The sequence below is a fragment of the Mytilus galloprovincialis genome, chromosome 11 (genome assembly GCF_965363235.1).
Source record: "Mytilus galloprovincialis chromosome 11, xbMytGall1.hap1.1, whole genome shotgun sequence".
In the NCBI taxonomy this organism is placed as follows: Eukaryota; Metazoa; Mollusca; class Bivalvia; order Mytilida; family Mytilidae; genus Mytilus; species Mytilus galloprovincialis.
The window spans coordinates 62,771,405-62,790,388 of NC_134848.1; the positions used below are offsets into that span (position 1 = coordinate 62,771,405).

General features: G+C 34.5%; 2 protein-coding genes across 3 annotated transcripts in view; both read right to left on the reverse strand.

Moving 5' to 3' along the window:
* LOC143052584 (heat shock 70 kDa protein 12A-like) overlaps positions 1 to 18,984 on the reverse strand; it is a 142,247-nt gene that overhangs the window by 35,393 nt on the left and 87,870 nt on the right. The gene's annotated exons all lie outside the window — the stretch shown is intronic.
* The window catches only part of LOC143051998 (uncharacterized), a 48,307-nt gene continuing 45,184 nt past the window's right edge, over positions 15,862 to 18,984 (reverse strand). Inside the window, exon 4 of the mRNA XM_076224969.1 lies at positions 15,862 to 16,671. Coding sequence (XP_076081084.1) covers positions 15,862 to 16,671 — 810 coding nt within the window. The remainder of the gene's footprint in view (positions 16,672 to 18,984) is intronic.

The window sequence follows — 18,984 nt, forward strand, 5'->3', positions numbered from 1 at the left end:
TGGGCAATATCACTCTGGGGTCCCTTTTGAAAGGATACACATGGACATTTTAGGCTCTCTACCTGTAACTAAAATGGGTAATAAATATATACTTGTGATCCTTGATCAATTTACCAAATGAATTGAGTGTTGTGCTTTGCCGAACCAACATGCAGAAACAACAGAAAACAAATACAGATCAGGGGAAAAATGTTGATGGTAATGTGATACGACAGCTCTGTGAACTCTTAGAGATAACGAAAACAAGGACGACAGCATATCATCCAGCTTCAAACGGTCAAGTTGAACGTTATAATCGCACTCTTGCGCAGATGATAAGGTGTTTCACTAAGAGACGACAAGATAGCTGGGATATACACCTACAGCAACTTACTGGTGCCATTAGAGCTACAGAAAACAGACAAACTGGGTTCACACCAAATTTCATGGTTTTTGGCAAGGAAAATATTCAACCTATTGACCTAGTTTTGGGTCTTGATGCACCTAACAGGACTAGAGAACAAAAAGAGCTAACAGATTATATAAAGATTCTTAGAGAGACGCTGACAGAGGTACATGTCCTTGCCAGGGAAAACATTAAAATGGCTCAGTGGAGACAAAAGAGAAATTATGACCTGCATGTCAATTGTAAGGTATTTAAGGTAGGAGATATTGTTTGGGGTGTGTCCAAAACTGAAGGCACCATGGAAAGAGCCCTTTGTGGTAGCTGAGGTTAAATCACCGGTTCTATAAAAAACGTCGAAGTTGTTCATCATGATAGGCTCAAACTCAGTCAAATTCGTGATTTACCTGTCTGGACATAAAGGCTTAAGAAAAGAAGACTAGAACATGTGGAGAGGAAAATGATGGAAGATTTAACTGACAAGGAAGAACACTGTGACTTAGGGCTGGATTGGCTTTTCAGTAACAATGAGCCAATGTTGTGGAACATGATGGACAGAAGCCTTGCACAGTAAGACTCTCTGACTGGTTGAGGCAATGCTGGAATTGGGCAGTCAGATTTTCTGACTAATAAAAGGAGCTCACAAGAAGCTGATCAGTTTACACTACAGGATTGGGAAACCCTAATGAACCTTGATGATAATTTTGGGGACCAGATAATAATCTATAATGTAGCCGATACTGTGGAAGCACAAGTTAAACTGTCTGATAGGAGCAGAGGGAGGGACAGGAAGGCCCCTGCCCACTTTAGAGATTTTGTAATGGACTAATGGTGATGTAGTTTGTGTATAAATAGTGTATATATGTTACATGTTTAATTTGATTTTTCTTTATCTTATTTTTAAAAAATGGAAGAGGAAGAACTAGACTATGAGCCAGAAGAAGAGGAAGTGGGTGTGCTGAAAGAACAGACAGAAAAGGAAGGGTGTTTGCTGAAAGAACAAAGAATTAAAGGTAGCAGTAATAATAAAAAAAGATCAAGACCATGCTGTATATGCTCTGGGAGGTTTGTGAATGTAAGAAGACATGTGCTTCGGGCTCATGTACCCTGGTATACTGCACCTCTGTTGGCATGTTGGACCTGTCAACTTCAATTTGGCCAACAGGGTGCATTTACCATACATTGAACCGACTATCACAACTCAGAGCAAACACACGGATACAAAGAGGAATGTTTGGTTGACTGGGTTGAATCGATGAATGGCTTGCTCATAGAACTTTGTCGTCAGTTCGAGGTTTCCACATTGGACAAATTGGTAGCATTCGCCGGAGAGATGTCTACTCTAGAACAGTGTGACAAAGCAACCTTTCATCAAACAGACCTTCCGTTTCTGCTAAATAACAACAGGATAAACCATTTTCACTCATCATCAGCTGACACGGTTTTTCCACCATCATACATACATTCTCTCTTACACTGGAATGTCTTAGATTTATTGATTAAATCATCCGAGGATTCTGAAAATTTACTTTCTTATAATTGTAAATTGTCTCTATGTAAAAATACCTCACATCCAATACACACAGTTATTTACACACATTTTCATTGGGAAAAATTCTTCCTACAAGCCAGATTTTCTGGCTTGCCATCATACATTTGGGAAGAACAAGATAATGAGAAATTTCAGATTAGAAAACTAATATCAAATTTTGTTTTTCCAAGTCGGTGGACAGCTTGCCTAGATGGGGATTTGTTAAAGGAGGATAAGAGAATTCTCCACACTATTGAAATCCATCCAAAGGTAGCAGGGAACCAGGTGGGTCGGCACTTTAATGAATTGAAGAGAAGAATCCCAGGTATTTCTTTAGCGATAGGGGAATGTGGATTGGACGTAAGTCAGGGGGAGAAAGATATGAGAGAGCAAGTTAAGTACTACGAGTACAATTAGAGTTGGCCAGAGATTGCAAGTTACCCGTCGTAATTCACTGCAGAGGTAAAAACATAACTGCCAGGTGCTTAGATATTATGTCAGAGATACTGGACAGGGATCATGGTGTCCACTGGCACTATTTCTCGCAAGATAAAAGAACATACGAGAATATAAAGCGGTGTTTTCCTAATACCAAATTTGGTATTTCTCCTTTACTATTAATGGAGGATACCTATCCACAACTCCGCTCACAGGTTTGCGAGATGAGCCTAGAGGACATCATTCTGGAAAGTGATGCACCATACCTCCACTCCAAGAACTATGAGGACAGTTCTCCAATATTGATTAGATCTATAATACAGAAATTGTCTATCATGTTTAATATTCCAGGAAGGGAAATTGCTGACATCACCACCCGAAATGCTCAGCAGCTATATAAGTTTGAATAGCGTATCTTTGTGTGTATATATATTTTTAACTGTAAATAACTATATGCGTGTGTGTATCATGTGGAACTGTAACAATTGTACTGTGTTGTAAAACTGTTATGTGAACTATGTGTGTTTGATGTGTAACTGTAAATATTGTGCCATTCTGTTGAATTACTTTCGTTTCAAAGGACCACTGGAAATATTAGGACAAAGGGGGGTTATTACTGACATGGTTAAATGACAGTAACACCTCAAGTTATAAGTAAATCAATGGAGATATCATGATATCCGCGGGACAGTTTCTGACATGATTAAATGACAGTAACTTCATTCACAGTTTAAGGAAATCATAGTGGGACAAAGAAGACTTCAGAATAGAGAACTATCACTAATCATTCTTTATATGAATTTACATTATACCAACAAGGGGGAAGAATGTTGTAATTGACTTGTCCGGATCTGATTATCACCGAACCCGGACATTGACCTATAGTGTGATTCAACTTCCTGTGGTGAGTACTAACCAACATTGCAGAATAACCAGAGAGCTTGATGAAGACAGACGTCTAATCCTCAACTCGTATCTGCCATTTGCCATACGCTTAACTGGATAACTCAAGGTAACCTTACTTATTATATCAGTCTAGTAGCAAATACTATAATAATACAATTAATAATTTCTTCTCTTGGTACTATGCTGTTTCTGATTAGACCACAACATCTTGAAGCTGGTATTGACTAATGTTTTTAACCATTTCCAAAGAAATCTACATTTCCCATCCTTTATTATTCGTTAAAAAAAGGCAGGAGATACCCATCATATCAATGAATGGTTCATGGTGGTATCGTTAAACAACCTCAACCCTCCTGCTAAAAGAACAATACGCGTATAATCATTTATTTCGAATAGTAACAATAAAACTACTCCCCCTCTCAAATGTCTCAAATGTGTTATGATGTTAAAGGTAATACTACATCACTTCATATTCACAGCTTACCAGCTTATAAAATCTGCTGGTGACTTTAAATAATTTACATTGATTATAAATTAAACATGTTGAACCGAAACTACAAATAATACATAGAAAACTACTTTATCACATGCATATTGAAAAGTAATAAATAGATGAATAATATACTTGAGAAAATGAAATGAATGTTTGCTACAACTTTTTTTAATGACCGAAATTTGACTTTTTCAGTATTTTTGTGATTTAACGTTTGGCCATTTTGAATTATTGTTTTATTTGTTAATGCAAAAATATACCCAATGTATCCTCTTTCTTATTTTGAGTTTTTGCTGTTATTTAAAATCCAATATCACAGGGGAAAAGGGGGAAAATTAAGGTCGTCCTGAATATAATTAACGTCTTTTAAAAAATCACCAGCACTGTAACAGGGCCTATCAGCATAATGGTAGGATCCAACAACACAGAATCTGGACATGTATAACGATCGAAATGCACAGTTTTGATAAATATAAACGTGTTTTCACAAATAAATGTGTCGTACAGATTGTGGTTTAGAAAGCAAACTCCAGGATTATTGTCGTTTTCTTTTTTTAATTCTAGAACGAACATTTTTTGTGTTACGTTTAATGTTTTGTATTGTTTGCCTTTGAAACCAGTGCGTGTTATTAGAAAATGTAAAAATACCTATTTGAGAAGGTTTGGTAATAAATGCTATTTCCCCTAAATTGTTTCAGGCTTTTTTCTAATATTGAAATTCTAAATTGATAGACTCTTTTATATAAACTGACAGATATCTGTAGATAGTCAACATATCAGAAAACGTCTGTTGACTCTTTGCTCATATTGATATCTTTAACATTAAACACATACTTTGTTTTATATTAATGTTATATTGTTACTGATACGAAATATAATCTGAATGATCATATCTATATCTATATTTAAAAAAAAACTTGTATTTCACATGTTCATGGAACGTACTGCGTTTTCGAAAACAGTTATCTTATTTATTTGAAAGTGACATTCAACTTCCTGCTTGTCGATAAAGTGTGAAATTTTACAACAAGTCGTACACATTTTCTTGGACAGCAGTAGTCAGTTATGCTTCAGTAAACATGCTCCCTCAATCAATTATATTGGAAAATGGAAATGGCTTTATCAACGTGTATACTTTTTTGATTTTACAAATTGTCTTATGTTAGACCGGATTGGGTTTGGGAATGAGTTACCAACTTATTAATCTTATAAAGCTGTTAAGCAAAAAAAAAAAAATAGTTTGTTTTATTTGACATGATTGTTTAAAAACAAACGAGAATACCTTTCAAAAAGCTTTTTCGAGTCTACATGTCTTCGTATGCCTATCGTGACGCTTCTTTAGTTTATACTCCTTTTATAAATCCATAGTAGTTAATATGATCCTAAAGAAATGTAAATCCTTGTGTAATTTAATACAGCTATACCTAGTCATAATGTTATCATAGTGTTTTGACGATTCTCTGCTTCGTCGGTAAATCGTACATTTATGATAATGATATGTCCCACAGTAAAAATTTCAAAACAAAAGACTTTCAGTTAAAAAAACAGTGACTTGTTATTCTTTTCGCTGAGGATTTCATATATCTTTATAAACTGTTTTTTTTTACTTTTATTAAGTTTAGTACATATTGTGCAAATATAATGATCGTGCAAGCCGTGATTATGATTCCTTCTAAAATCTGTAGTTCCAGTTGACAGGTTAAAGACAAAAGCAGGATCTAGATCAAGACAACAAATCTCTAATCGTCCGTACAAAATCGAAGATTTAGAGGTGTTGGTCGTGATAGCGCAATCACTGTTTATATTTTTTATATTTGACATCTCTCACCTTTCCCATTGTAAGCTATATAATCAGTATTTCAATATTTTATTAAAACTGGTCATTTTAAAAGACCTAATAAATTCAAAAGTATCATTTACCAACACCTTAAGAAGCACAACCACCCTTTTAAATATTTAGCAGTTCAACCTTTAGAAGTAGTAAATAAGCAGCCTGGGGTCTGTTGTTCAACTTGTGATTAAACTAATCATATGATTAGTTTTAATCAGTCGTTAAAAGTTAATCGGATGATTAGTAAATGCAATGATTAAATTTGGTTGTTCAACTTATTTTAATCATTGTATTTACTAATCATGCGATTAATTTTTAATCATATGATTAAGTTTGGGTAGTTAGCAAGTGTTTCCCACAATGCATTGTAAATCAGGGCCTCTATAACTTCCCTGTTTGCATTAAATCATAACATTCTTCTTTTAAACAGTTTTTGGGTACCAATAATTATTGAATAAATATCTTATGACATGTTCATATTTTTTATGGAATCATATTCACTTTTAGTTTTGTTTCCAGTTCACAATGAAATGTTCTTAAATGGAAAAATAATTTCAGTGAAAAGTCAAGTAATGCCCTGAGAATTTGTCCAAATAATTATGACGTCTGGCAAGGCTATTTTATTTTTTTTCTGGGACGCCTTCCTACGAGGAATTTAAAATAGCCTTGCCAAATTGCTGAATTGTCTCCCGTCAAGAATGCATCCGATTCATGGCCGTGATTTTCATGATTTTACCCCGGTTTTCCACATATCCAGATCATAATGATTTCTTTAAAAATCCTGTCAGTTATGTTGTTGATTTAGTACAACCTTCTTCACATGCTAAATGACGAAATAACATCCCCATTGACGCGTTGATGAAGAGTGCTTTCTTTCACGTCCGCGTTTCATCAAGTATGGCAAGCCAAGTTAACATTTAAGATATTTTTTACGGATATGGTGTAGATCGCACTATATTTAACAGGACTGAGATCGATTGTAGTTCCTACGGCACAAGGAAATACAGAGGGACAATTACAAATATTCAATTGCGTAAGTGTAAAGGCATAATGCACAGTCCGTCAAAGTTGTTATTCTATCAGTCAAGGTATCTGAGTCTTCAATATTTTTTTAAAATTAAAATAGCAACTTTTTCGTTACATTATTTGACAATACTCTAGCTGTCAGAAAAAAAATTCAGATAGAAATAATAATAAAGATCAATGAAAGCAATCCGACAGTAGGATATATTTTGGTATCCGATAATCAAGTGGGATAGGGTGCATAATAGTAAATATAAAGACAAGAAGATGTAGTATGAATGCCAACGAGACAACTCCCTTTCGGAGACAAAATGTTGTAGAAGTAAAGGAATTATAGGTTACCGTAAGTCCTCCAACAACGAGAAAAACTCTAATGTTGAATAAGCTATAAATTTTAAAGGCCTAGCTGTGACAAATCGCGGTAAAACAATTACAGTCACATGCAAATAGCCAATTGTATACAAGTAGCAGATGCTTATTTGGTCCCTTTTGTGCAGTCTCTTTTACCATTGGATGATATTGTACAACTATAAACCAACAAAGATGTCTGCTTACTATAAATAAAATAACTATGGATTATGTTTATGTTTCTATTTTTTTGGGCAAAAAGTACTGTGACAGCTTCTTGTTTGAAATAAATTCTTTTAATTGATGTCTGATATATGTATGCATTTAGTGTTTGCAAGTAGACGTTCAGTTAATTCTTATCTACTCTAAAATAACAGTATATTCTTTAAAACCTTTCAGAAGTTATAAACACCTCTCCAATATATTTATTCAACGCGTTTCAGCAGAAAAATACGAAAATACAAGCAAATAATTAATATCAAACACATGAGTTCACACAATGTTATTACATCGTTTGTTTGTCTCAGACTGATTGATAAGATTGAGAATGGAAATGGGGAAAATGTCAAAGAGACAACAACCTGACCAAAGAACATAAAACAGCCGAAGGCCACGTACTTATACCGGGTCTTCCACACAGCGAAAAAATCCAGCACCCGGAGGCAGGATTCAACTGACCCCTAAATATAAATTGTGTACTAGTCCAGTGAAAATGGACGTCACACTTAACTCCAAAACATATTATAAATGATCTAAAAATTAATCTAGACAAAGTGATCATCGGCTCCCCCCCCCCCCCCACACACACTTCATTCTGAGGTAACTATTAAAACAAAGTAAATATGAGACTTTATTTGAGATATTGTTGTGCCCCCGCAGATGTAAATTTAATTCTAAATCAAAACACCTTAAAAATTGTATAAGAAAAAAAACATAAAACGTAATTTCCTGTCGATATCCACGTCTAGATAGTATGTCCTTATAATCTAAAAGGTTTCATGAAATTCTGTTGTTGGTGACAAACTGTTGCAGTAGTACATTGAGGCAAACAAGTTCAAAGGGGCGCGGTAACTCATAGAAAATAACCTGAATCATAATCTCATGTCAATATGCTCATCTACATAGTATGTCCTTATTATCTACTATTCCACATGCACATCTTCAGTATATATGTTTAAATAGTCATAAAACTGAAGACTTCCTAGCATTCAAACTGTGGGAAGAGTTATCCATCTGGAAATTATATGCATTTTTTATTTAAGCATATATACTCCAATAATGACAAGTTCAACTATCTCCCAAAAAAGCTAATATTGATAAAAATCAAAACCCTGACCACATACACACCTTGGATGTATGTACAAATAGACAGCAAAGCTAAAACTTCCTAGAATTCAAACTGTATGAGGAGTTATGTGGAATAACTATATATCATAATGGGACGGAAAGACTGACGGATGGAAAGATGAACGGACAGGGGACCCCGAACCCCCATATAAAACATTCAATATTAACAAAGGTCAGATGCTCCTGACTTGAGACAGGCGCACAAATGCGTTGGGGTTAAATAAGTTTTGAGAGATCTCAACCCTCCACCTTTAACTCTAGCCAATGTAGAATAAAGAACAACATAAATTACGCATAGTAAAACTCAGCTTAAAAGAAGTCTGAGTCTGAAGTCAGATAAGGTAACAAATAAAACTAAACAAAATGACAATGATATGCCAGGGGCACCTTCTCCGTGTTCAAAATATACATGAAATATTAGTCACTGTACCTTGTCTGTTCTAGGAATTCTAACCATGAGGTTTTTTTTATCCGCTACATGTCAAGAAATCTTTGTTCAAATCGCTGATGAACCCCTATTGCACCCATTAGGAGATAAGTATTTGATTCCATTAAATGAAATTAATTTATGACCTACATGTACGTGTCGCTAAGAACACGATCATAATATAACCAATGGTCAATATATAAAATTCTCCATGTAATTTTCTCTATTGGATTCTTGCATGCCCTTTATTGTTAATATCCAGACTTAACTAATCGATCAGATCGGTAATCGAACACTTATCGATCATATTCGATCAGTACTCGATTGATGTCTTGAAGTCATCGATCAGTAATTGATCAAACTCTCTCGGGAAATATTGACCCAATTTATACTTTATCACATAGGCGGATCCAGGAGGGGGGCTGGGAGCCAGGGTCCCCCTTTCGGGGGGAAAATTTTGTTGATTATATAGGGAATCATTGAAGCATGACTGGAGCGGCCCCCTCTTAGGTTACTCAGCGCCCCCCTCCCCCCTTAGGAAAAGTTTATGGATCCGCCACTGTATCATGTCTTACTCGGACTATTAAACCGGAGTAGCATATAGTTGAGTGTTAAATAAATCAAACATAATATTATATGTTGCAATGATCCAAATTATTTGAATGACCGGCACTTATGAGTGAATTTCTTTCTCTTTCCCAACGGGGGTGAGTTGCTTCTTTTGAAATATCTCTGACACTCAAAAAATCAACTGAGATTTTCCAGATTCTTGATAACAGGTGCTTGCGTTTGTATATTACACGTTAGTTGAGAAATATGAAACATATCATTGACTCATTCTTTTTTTTACTAAATCACTAACATTAAACACTTGCAGTAGAACATTTTCATAATAAATAATTGGAGTGGACGTTCAGGAGGGGGTATCTGGGGTCTGAACCCCTTTTTATTTGACAATCAAAGCCTTTGAAAGGAGACATATAGTTGGAACAATCCTTTTAACTGAGGCAATGTTGGAACCCCCCCCCCCCTTTTCCCCCCAAATGGCTGCATCCGTCCATTATTTGGGTCCTCGTCAAACATAAGTTTTAATAGTAAATGGAAAATAAATAATGTTTAAAAACTCCCGTGTAAGATAAAAACCGTAAGGTCCGAGCTATCTGTGGGACGAATTTACCCGTTAGAATTTACCTGCGTAAACTGTTAGGTCAAGGGCGCCACCAGAGAATGTGCTATTATTTGAACTTCGAAAAATGGGGAAATTAGCAAAGACTTGCTTCCAAAATCACCTATGGCCTGTACATTAATGCTATGGTAACATTTATTATTTATAAAGCTGTTTTGCGTAATATTTTACTGAATGATTCCGCACAATAATGTGGCCGTCGTTGCAATCAACACCGTCACTAAGCGGTAAAATACAAACGGAAATCTGCCAAATGTGCAGTTTCATTCTGTTATCAAATGACCAATTAATGAGCGCGTTCGATCCTTCGCCCCATCTTGTCAAATCTCTTGCCAATTTACGTGTCAACTCAACTCCTAGCAAATATATTGTGTTTCTTTTAAATATTAAAGCTCTTTCATAGCTGAAATCTTTCCAGGAGCTAAATATATCGTAAACATCTCATATTTCAAGGATAAACTTATTTTTGCATTGGTACTGCAGCCATCTTGGATGCTTTAATCGTATGATTAAAATTTAATACACCTCAAAGAGGTCGATTAAGTTTAACGACAGTTTTAGCATTTTTAACGCAGCGTTAAAATTAACGACAAGTTGAACAACACACTTATCATATGATTAAATTTAATCGAATGATTAAGAAATTTTAACGACGCGTTAGCACTAACGACAAGTTGAACAACAGACCCCTGGTGAATCGCATTCAAAGTTTGTACGATCACGGAAAATAATTGAATTAAAAAATTACAGACAGTTTACCCTCTCGGTCTAAATGATAATATCATGGGAATTGGTAATATATCTAGAACCATTCCGTTAACATTTTGGATATTGTTTCTAAAACTGTTCGTAAAAACCGTTCTCACGGTTGTAGAACAAATCGCAATCAAAGAAAATTTCGGGCCAATCATACCAATATTTCGGACCTAATTTCTATTTCAAAAAACAACGGCAGACATTATCTGTTAACAAAACTCTGTTCGTTACCGGTTAATAAGTTAAATAAAATTTTGGAGGATTGCAACACAATTTCATATAGCAGTCCTAAGTATGAAATTGTTCAAATTATTATGGCATATTGTTATTCTAAATTAATTCCCAAAATTGATCGCCCTGAAGATCATAAAAAACATTTTATTAAAATTAAGTATGTCAATAAATGTTCTGATTTTGTAAATATTGCCGGTATATTTAACGACCATTCTGTTAAAGAACAAATTCCTGGATATTTTGACAATACTGAGCTACCTCTTATTTGTTATATTTACAAGAAATCTACCCGGAAATTTGTGTTTAATTATAGTCAATTGTGTAAAGATGTTAATATCAGTGAAAATACACCTACTTCATGTAATTGCAGTAATTCCGAATATATTTATGGACCCATTTCCCATGTTATAACAGGAGATCTTAACATCGTTCAAGACCGAGAGTTAAAATCATTTCTCAGTAAAGGACCTAAATATCGTCCCCCGTCAATTATTAATTGGAATGAGTGTCGTAATATCATCCACGACTCACTCCATACTTACCGTATGAAATGGATAAAACGGGAAAAAGCTGACGAAAAATCTTTGGACTCTTTTTTTTATTCAGTAATGAAGATAGTTGATATACGTATTCAACATTTTAAAGAACATTTTACTATTAACAATAACCACAATAAACCTATTTCTCGTATCAAACATAAACTAAAAGAACTAGCCAAGGAATTTGTTTTTGTCCCGGCCGATAAAGCTGCTAATAATATTATTATTGTTTAACGTAAATTTTACATTGAGGTTCTGAAAAAGGAAATCACCAATTCACCAACATTCCAACTGACTCCATTTTCAGAAAACGAAATCTGTAACAAACATAAACTGTTAGCCACCGCTTTACAAGCAGAGCCAAATACAATGAAAGTCCCAACTATGTATTGGCTTCCGAAGCTACACAAAACCCCTTACAAATATAGATTTATTTCGTCTTCAAGCCATTGTTCAACCACTAAATAAAGGCAACAGTAGTATACCGCTGTTCAAAACTCATAAATCCATGGACAAAAAACAAAATCGGGGTAACAAACTAAAACCGAGGGAAACGCATTAAATATAACAGGAGAACAACGACACAACACCACGAGAATAACAAATATAACATCAAAACCAAATACATGAATTTGGGATAGACAAGTACCGTGCCACGTCTTATCTCAATATCTCAAAAATAAGAGAAAACACAAACGACACAACGTTAAAATGCAACACACACAGAAACGAACAATATTATATAACAATGGCCATCTTCCTGACTTGGTGCAGGACACTTTTAAAGGGGAATAAAAGTGGTGGGTTGAACCTGGTTTTATGGCATGCCAAACCTGGCACTTTAATGGCAAAGTTAAATATAACATTGAAATGACAACATAATATTACAGGACTACAATACAAATAAAAAGGAGAACATATTAGACAAAGAAAAGCATGATTAATAGATAACAAAAAGCATCAGGTTTAAAATTCAATACGCCAAAAACGCGTCTTGTCCACACAAGACTCACCAATGACGCCCAGATATTAAAGATCGAAAGTGAAAAAAGTACAAAGTTGTACAGCACTGAAGATCAAAAGTTAAAAAGGTTTTGCCAAATACTGCATTGTTTGTATAAATTGTCTATTATTCTTACCAGCACACTTGGTACAATTAAAAACCTTATAATAAATTGTTCAAATAAGGCCTTCGAAAATAGTGGAATAAATTACTTTTGGAGTGTCAAGAACTCGTTGGAAGTACTTGATAAATTGCATGCTTATATTGGTGATTTTGAATCTGTTCAAAGTTTTGATTTTTCTACCCTGTATACCACATTGCCTCACATTCTCATTAAGAAAAAATTCACACACCTAATTAAATGGGCATTCAAAAAATTAGAATGTGAATATATATGTTCAAACTCTTTTAGGTCATTTTTTAGTAGCAATAAACAAAAAACTATGTTAATTGGACATGTTTTGATATTATATATGCCCTTGAATTTTTACTAGATAACATTTTTGTTCGCTTTGGGGATTTCGTATATCGTCAGATTATCGGAATTCCAATGGGGACGAACTGTGCACCACTTATTGCGGACCTCTTTTTGTATTGTTATGAGTTACAATTTATGACAAAAATAAGCAAAGACCCATCAAAACAACATCTGATAAACCAATTTAATAATACTTTTAGATATTTGGATGATATTTTGGCTCTCAATAATGACGACTTCAGTATGTATATTAATGAAATTTATCCTGGTGAACTTAATTTAAATAAAGCTAATACTAACAATGACCACTGCCCTTTCCTCGATCTTGATATCTATATCACTAACGGAAAGCTGAATACTAAAATTTATGATAAAAGGGATGCTTTTTCATTTCCTATCGTTAATTATCCGTTTTTAGATGGTGACGTTCCCTTGTCACCATCTTACGGTGTTTATATATCTCAACTTGTACGATTCGCTCGTGTATGTAACAATGTTTTAGATTTTAACGAGAGAAATGTATGTATTACTGAAAAATTAATACACCAGGGTTTTCGATATCACAAACTAGTCAAAACATTTACTAAATTTTATCACTCGGACTTCTCTTGAACTGAATTTTAATGTGCGTATTGTTATGCTTTTACTTTTCTACATTGGTTAGAGGTATAGGGGGAGGGTTGAGATCTCACAAACATGTTTAACCCCGCCGCATTTTTGCGCCTGTCCCAAGTCAGGAGCCTCTGGCCTTTGTTAGTCTTGTATTATTTAAATTTTAGTTTCTTGTGTATAATTTGGAAATTAGTATGGCGGTATAAAGACATCATTCGTAAATATAGCTCAACATGCAGACTTCTTATACGTTCAGGTATTTCACATCCAATTTTTTATGGAAATATTCTTTATAAAGCACAAAGGTGTCAGTATTCACCTCATAAACTTACAAAACTTTTGAATAGACTTATTAAGAAGGGATATAATTACGATACTGTTGTCAAGTCATTAAAGATTGCATATTTTGGCGTTAATATTGAGTCACTGATAAGGTCTTTGCGTCGGAACTAAACACATTTATTCTAAAAACAGTTGTTGGCATGACACGGGTTATGTTCTTCTCATATATGTTATGATGGTATGATACTAAACCCCTTACGGAAAGGATTGTGCCTGATGTTCATATGATGAAATCATAATCTTTCAGTCAGTTTAATTGAAGTCTGGAGCTGGCATGTCAGTTAACTGCTAGTAGTCTGTTGTTATTTATGTATTATTGTCATTTTGTTTATTTTCTTTGGTTACATCTTCTGACATCAGACTCGGACTTCTCTTGAACTGAATTTTAATGTGCGTATTGTTATGCTTTTACTTTTCTACATTGGTTAGAGGTATAGGGGGAGGGTTGAGATATCACAAACATGTTTAACCCCGCCGCATTTTTGCGCCTGTCCCAAGTCAGGAGCCTCTGGCCTTTGTTAGTCTTGTATTATTTAAATTTTAGTTTCTTGTGTATAATTTGGAAATAAGTATGGCGTTCATTATCACTGAACTAGTATATATTTGTTTAGGGGCCAGCTGAAGGACGCCTCCGGGTGCGGGAATTTCTCGCTACATTGAAGACCTGTTGGTGACCTTCTGCTGTTGTTTTTTTTTATTTGGTCGGGTTGTTGTCTCTTTGACACATTCCCCATTTCCATTCTCAATTTTATCATTGTTAAATTTGAAGATTCAAATGACATTCGGATCCTGAAAATGGAAGTGTTAATAAAAGAAGATCAAAACAATAAATTGAAACCTTTCCTTGCAGTAAACCACCTACAGATTTTAAGAAGTTACAAATATTTTCACCCCTCCCCCCCTCCCGAATTATTGCAGGTGATATAATATCAAACTTCTAAATACTGAATATCTTTCACATCCAAACATAGAGCCCGTAAGCCATTATTTTCCAATATTTATTATCAATTACGAACAATTTATGTCGACATTAAATAGTTGTCGTCTCATAGCTTGCTATACATTTTTTCCCCAGTTTTGCTTATCGTTGTCGTTGAAGGCCATACATAGATTTAACGTCTGTTAGTCTAGAAATAGTTGCATTCTGGTTAATTATAGTTAAAATGCACTTCTGGCGAATTAAAATTTTGAACTTGTTGCCTTTTGTTGGCTGCTGTTCGTGTGATTCTTTGTCAATTGTGTTCTCCAATTTATTTATATTGTAGTCCTGTGGTGTTGTGTTGTCATTTTAATTTTATTTTTCACATGGCCATTAAAGTGCGAGGTTTGGCATGCCACAAAACCAGATTCAACCCACCATTTTTTCCTTTAAAAATGCCCTGTACCAAGGCAGGAATGTGGCCATTATTATATTATAGTTTGTTTCTGTGTGTGTTTCTGTGTGTATTACATTTTAACGTTGTGTCGTTTGTTTTCTCTTATTTTTGAGTGTAAATTCACATTGCGATAAGACGTGTCACGGTACTTGTCTTTCACAAATTCACGTATTTGGTTTTGATGTTATAATTGTAATTCTCGTAGGATTTTGTCTGATGCTCGGTCCGTTTCTGTGTGTGTTACATTTTAGTGTTATGTCGTTGTTCTCCTCTTATATGAAATGCGTTTCCCTCGGTTTGGGTTTGTTACCCCGATTTTGTTTTTTGTCAATGGATTTATGAGTTTTAAACAGCGGTATACTACTGTTGCCTTTGTATAGCGTATTTCTGAGTATTTGATTAAGTAAATCATGCCACATCTTCTTATATCTATTTAGAAAAGACTGATAACGTTACATTACATAGAAACCGGAACATGAAGGTGTTTTGAAAGCAAAAAAAATGATGGTATCAAGATTTCTGAACATAATGATAAAAATGGAATACAGATATTAAGATTTTCTTGGTAATATATGTATTTTGTTCAATCATGCATAACAAAATTGTGTTTTACAAAATTGAACATGAAAAGTTTTTTAATTTTATCTCAATATCTCTTAGAATGCCACCCTCCGTTAGAACTTTATCGCGTATATTCCCTCTAATTTGTGCTCTAATGTTTTCATCATCTTTATCGGATTTTGTTTGATTTGCGATGTGACGTAATCGCGTAAATTCGTCAAAGATAACTTTTTCAGCAATTTCTAGCATTCGATTAGTGTAATATTTCCCTTTAGCATTCTTTGTCATCTCGGTAATTATGGCAAAAAGATTGTCAATCTGTTGTGTTTTTTCATGTTCAGGTGCATCAGGCATATTGTTGAAAGCTATGCTCCGATAATGACATTTATTCAAAACTCTAAGAAAGAAGTTTGGCATCCTTCTGAGGAAATATTTAAATGTGACGTTTTGGTGATCAAGTTCATCCTTTCCTGTGAACAAAAAAATAACGTGGTTGAATAATTTCTCTCCAAATATATCCCTGATTTCTAAAAACGAGTTAATTTCTTCCTCTGTTACTCGATTTTTCAGGCTCAGGACATAAATGATTGCATGTGGCCCTGGGGAAGATACACTAATACATTTAACAATCTCCTTCCGTATTGCTTCAGAAAACTGTTTGGTATCAAAAATTCCTGGTGTATCTACAACTATAACTTTCTTGTCGCCTCTATCACAATCTTTTTTTCCGCATACTGCTGTAATAGACTGTGGACTATATTCCGATTTGAAACAAGTTTTCCTCAATATACTATTTGCTGTTGCGCTTTTTCCGTTTCCAGTTCTGCCTACAAGGACGATACGTATTTCTTTTTCAAGCTACAAAATCAACAATATAACTGAATAATTAAATTTATCAAGATATTTCTCTTTCCTACATATTAAGTCTAACATAAGCCAGCATTTCACTCCAAAAAACAAAATATTGTCCCCATTTTGGCCCAAAAAAGCTACATATAAAAATAAACCCTAAGAGACAAATCTCACGAAAACGGATACAGTTACGTCTGTCTTATTTTTAGTAAAGTTTAAACATATCTTTTTATAGTGGAATCGGACAAAAAGGTATTGTAACTGATATCAATCCCTTTCCACTTACCGGTTGCGAGTGCTTCCTTGAAGCGGCATTAGCATTCTCTTTTTCGAAATCTTCAAGAGTGTTTTACGTGCAAGAGATATGGCTCTATTTTAACACGTCCAGTCATTTATCATCCCCTTCTGGCGTTCTACCCACGTTTCTTAAGACTATACTTGCAAATGATTTCAAGGGAAAGCCGAAAAACAGTCACTGAGGTTTCCCTCCGGAGCTTGGATCGAACCAAGAACCTTTGTGTTAAAAGTCCGATGCACTGACCTCTACACCACGGTTCATTTTTTTGCTTCTGGCATCTAGAAAATTGACAATGATGGTTGGTTCAGAACAATCTTTGTGACAAAAGAGTTGATTTTATCTTCGAAATTTGAATCGATCGAAAGACAAAATTCCACTTGTGCCGTCATATTGAGAAAAGTAATTTGTAATAATGAATTCGAAGTATATATCTCTGATACTTTTTTCTCAGAGCTTGCATATGCAAGCATAATTTCTTTACAATAGGTTTGCGGCAAATAATTAAATTAATATTATTTTAAGTAAGAGGTCCCATTTCAACTGAGTTTTATAGATGTAGGAAGATGTGGTGTGAGTTTGTTCTTAAATTGTATTGTTACACCACTTTCTTAGATACGTTGGAGGGATGGCGTCTTCTAACGAGTTAAACATCGACACATCATGTATGTATCCGTCCCAAGACATGAGCCTGTAACGCATAGGTTGTCATGTGTTGCGTTTAAGATATTTGTTTTTCAGTCATTGTTTTGTTCATAAATTATGCTGTTAGAATTGTTTTACATTTGTCATTTTTAAAAAGACATTTATAGCTGTCTTTGTGGTATGGGCTTGCTCATGGTAAAAGGCGTATACTACTAGAAGTAGTTATTAATTTCGGTGTTATTTCGGTCTCTTGTGGAGAGTTGTCAATGGAATATCATACACATCTTCATTTTATATTCCAAGATTTACTCATCCATTTAACCATTGCAATGACATCACAGTTGGTAAAAGTAAACAAATATCGTTGATGACGATGGATATTATTTAATTGTTGTGAAGACAATCCTTATCTCTTCTTTTCTTCGAATTCGACATACAGATATCTACGTCTTACCGTGTTAGTACTTTTAAAAAGGAGCATCACGAGCGGTGCCATTTATTAAATAAGGAGAATAATTACGGACTACCATTCCATACACATAAGATAGACCCTTGGTTAGGTTCGTTTTGCTCTGTTTTTAATTTTTAGTTCGTTTTCGACCTATGAGTTCGATTACTTCTTTATTATGTTTTGCCTCTCTGATACGGCTTAAAGTTTACTCATGATGTACAATAGAATGTATGCAGTTTTCGAAATCTTATTTATGTTAATTTATTTGCATATTTCTTATATAAAGGTGAACCAATAATTTAGATTTTAGGCTTGAATGCTAATTTCGTCAAAATCACACAAAGTCATGCAATGTCCACAAACCATCACTTTTAAACTTACAAAATAAAAACCCTTAGTTTTGAATTTCTATTGTTTAAATAAATGTATATATGGTTTATATTGGTTACTTAAATACCCAAAATGGTGTTCATTTTCCTGAGTGTAAATAAACTCATCATAGATACTAGGACTAAATTTTGTATATACCCCAGACGCGCGTTTCGTCTACAAAACAATTCTAAACTTTGTAAACAGTTATTTTATAAATATAACCATATCAATAATAATTCATGTCAGCACAGAAAATGCCAACTACTGGGCTAGTGATACCCTCGGGGAAATAAATCTCCACCAGCAGTGGCATCGACCCAGTGGTAGTAAGTAAATTCATCATAGATACCAGGACCAAATTTTGTATATGCGCCAGACGTGCTTTTCGTCTACAAAAGACTCACCAGTGACTCTCGAATTCGAAAAAGTTAGAAAGCCAAATAAAGTACGAAGTTGAAGAGCATTGAGGACCAAAATTCTTAAAGTTTTGCCAAATCCAGCTAAGGTAATCTATGGCTGAGGTAGAAAAGCCTAAGTATTTCAAAAATTCTTAACT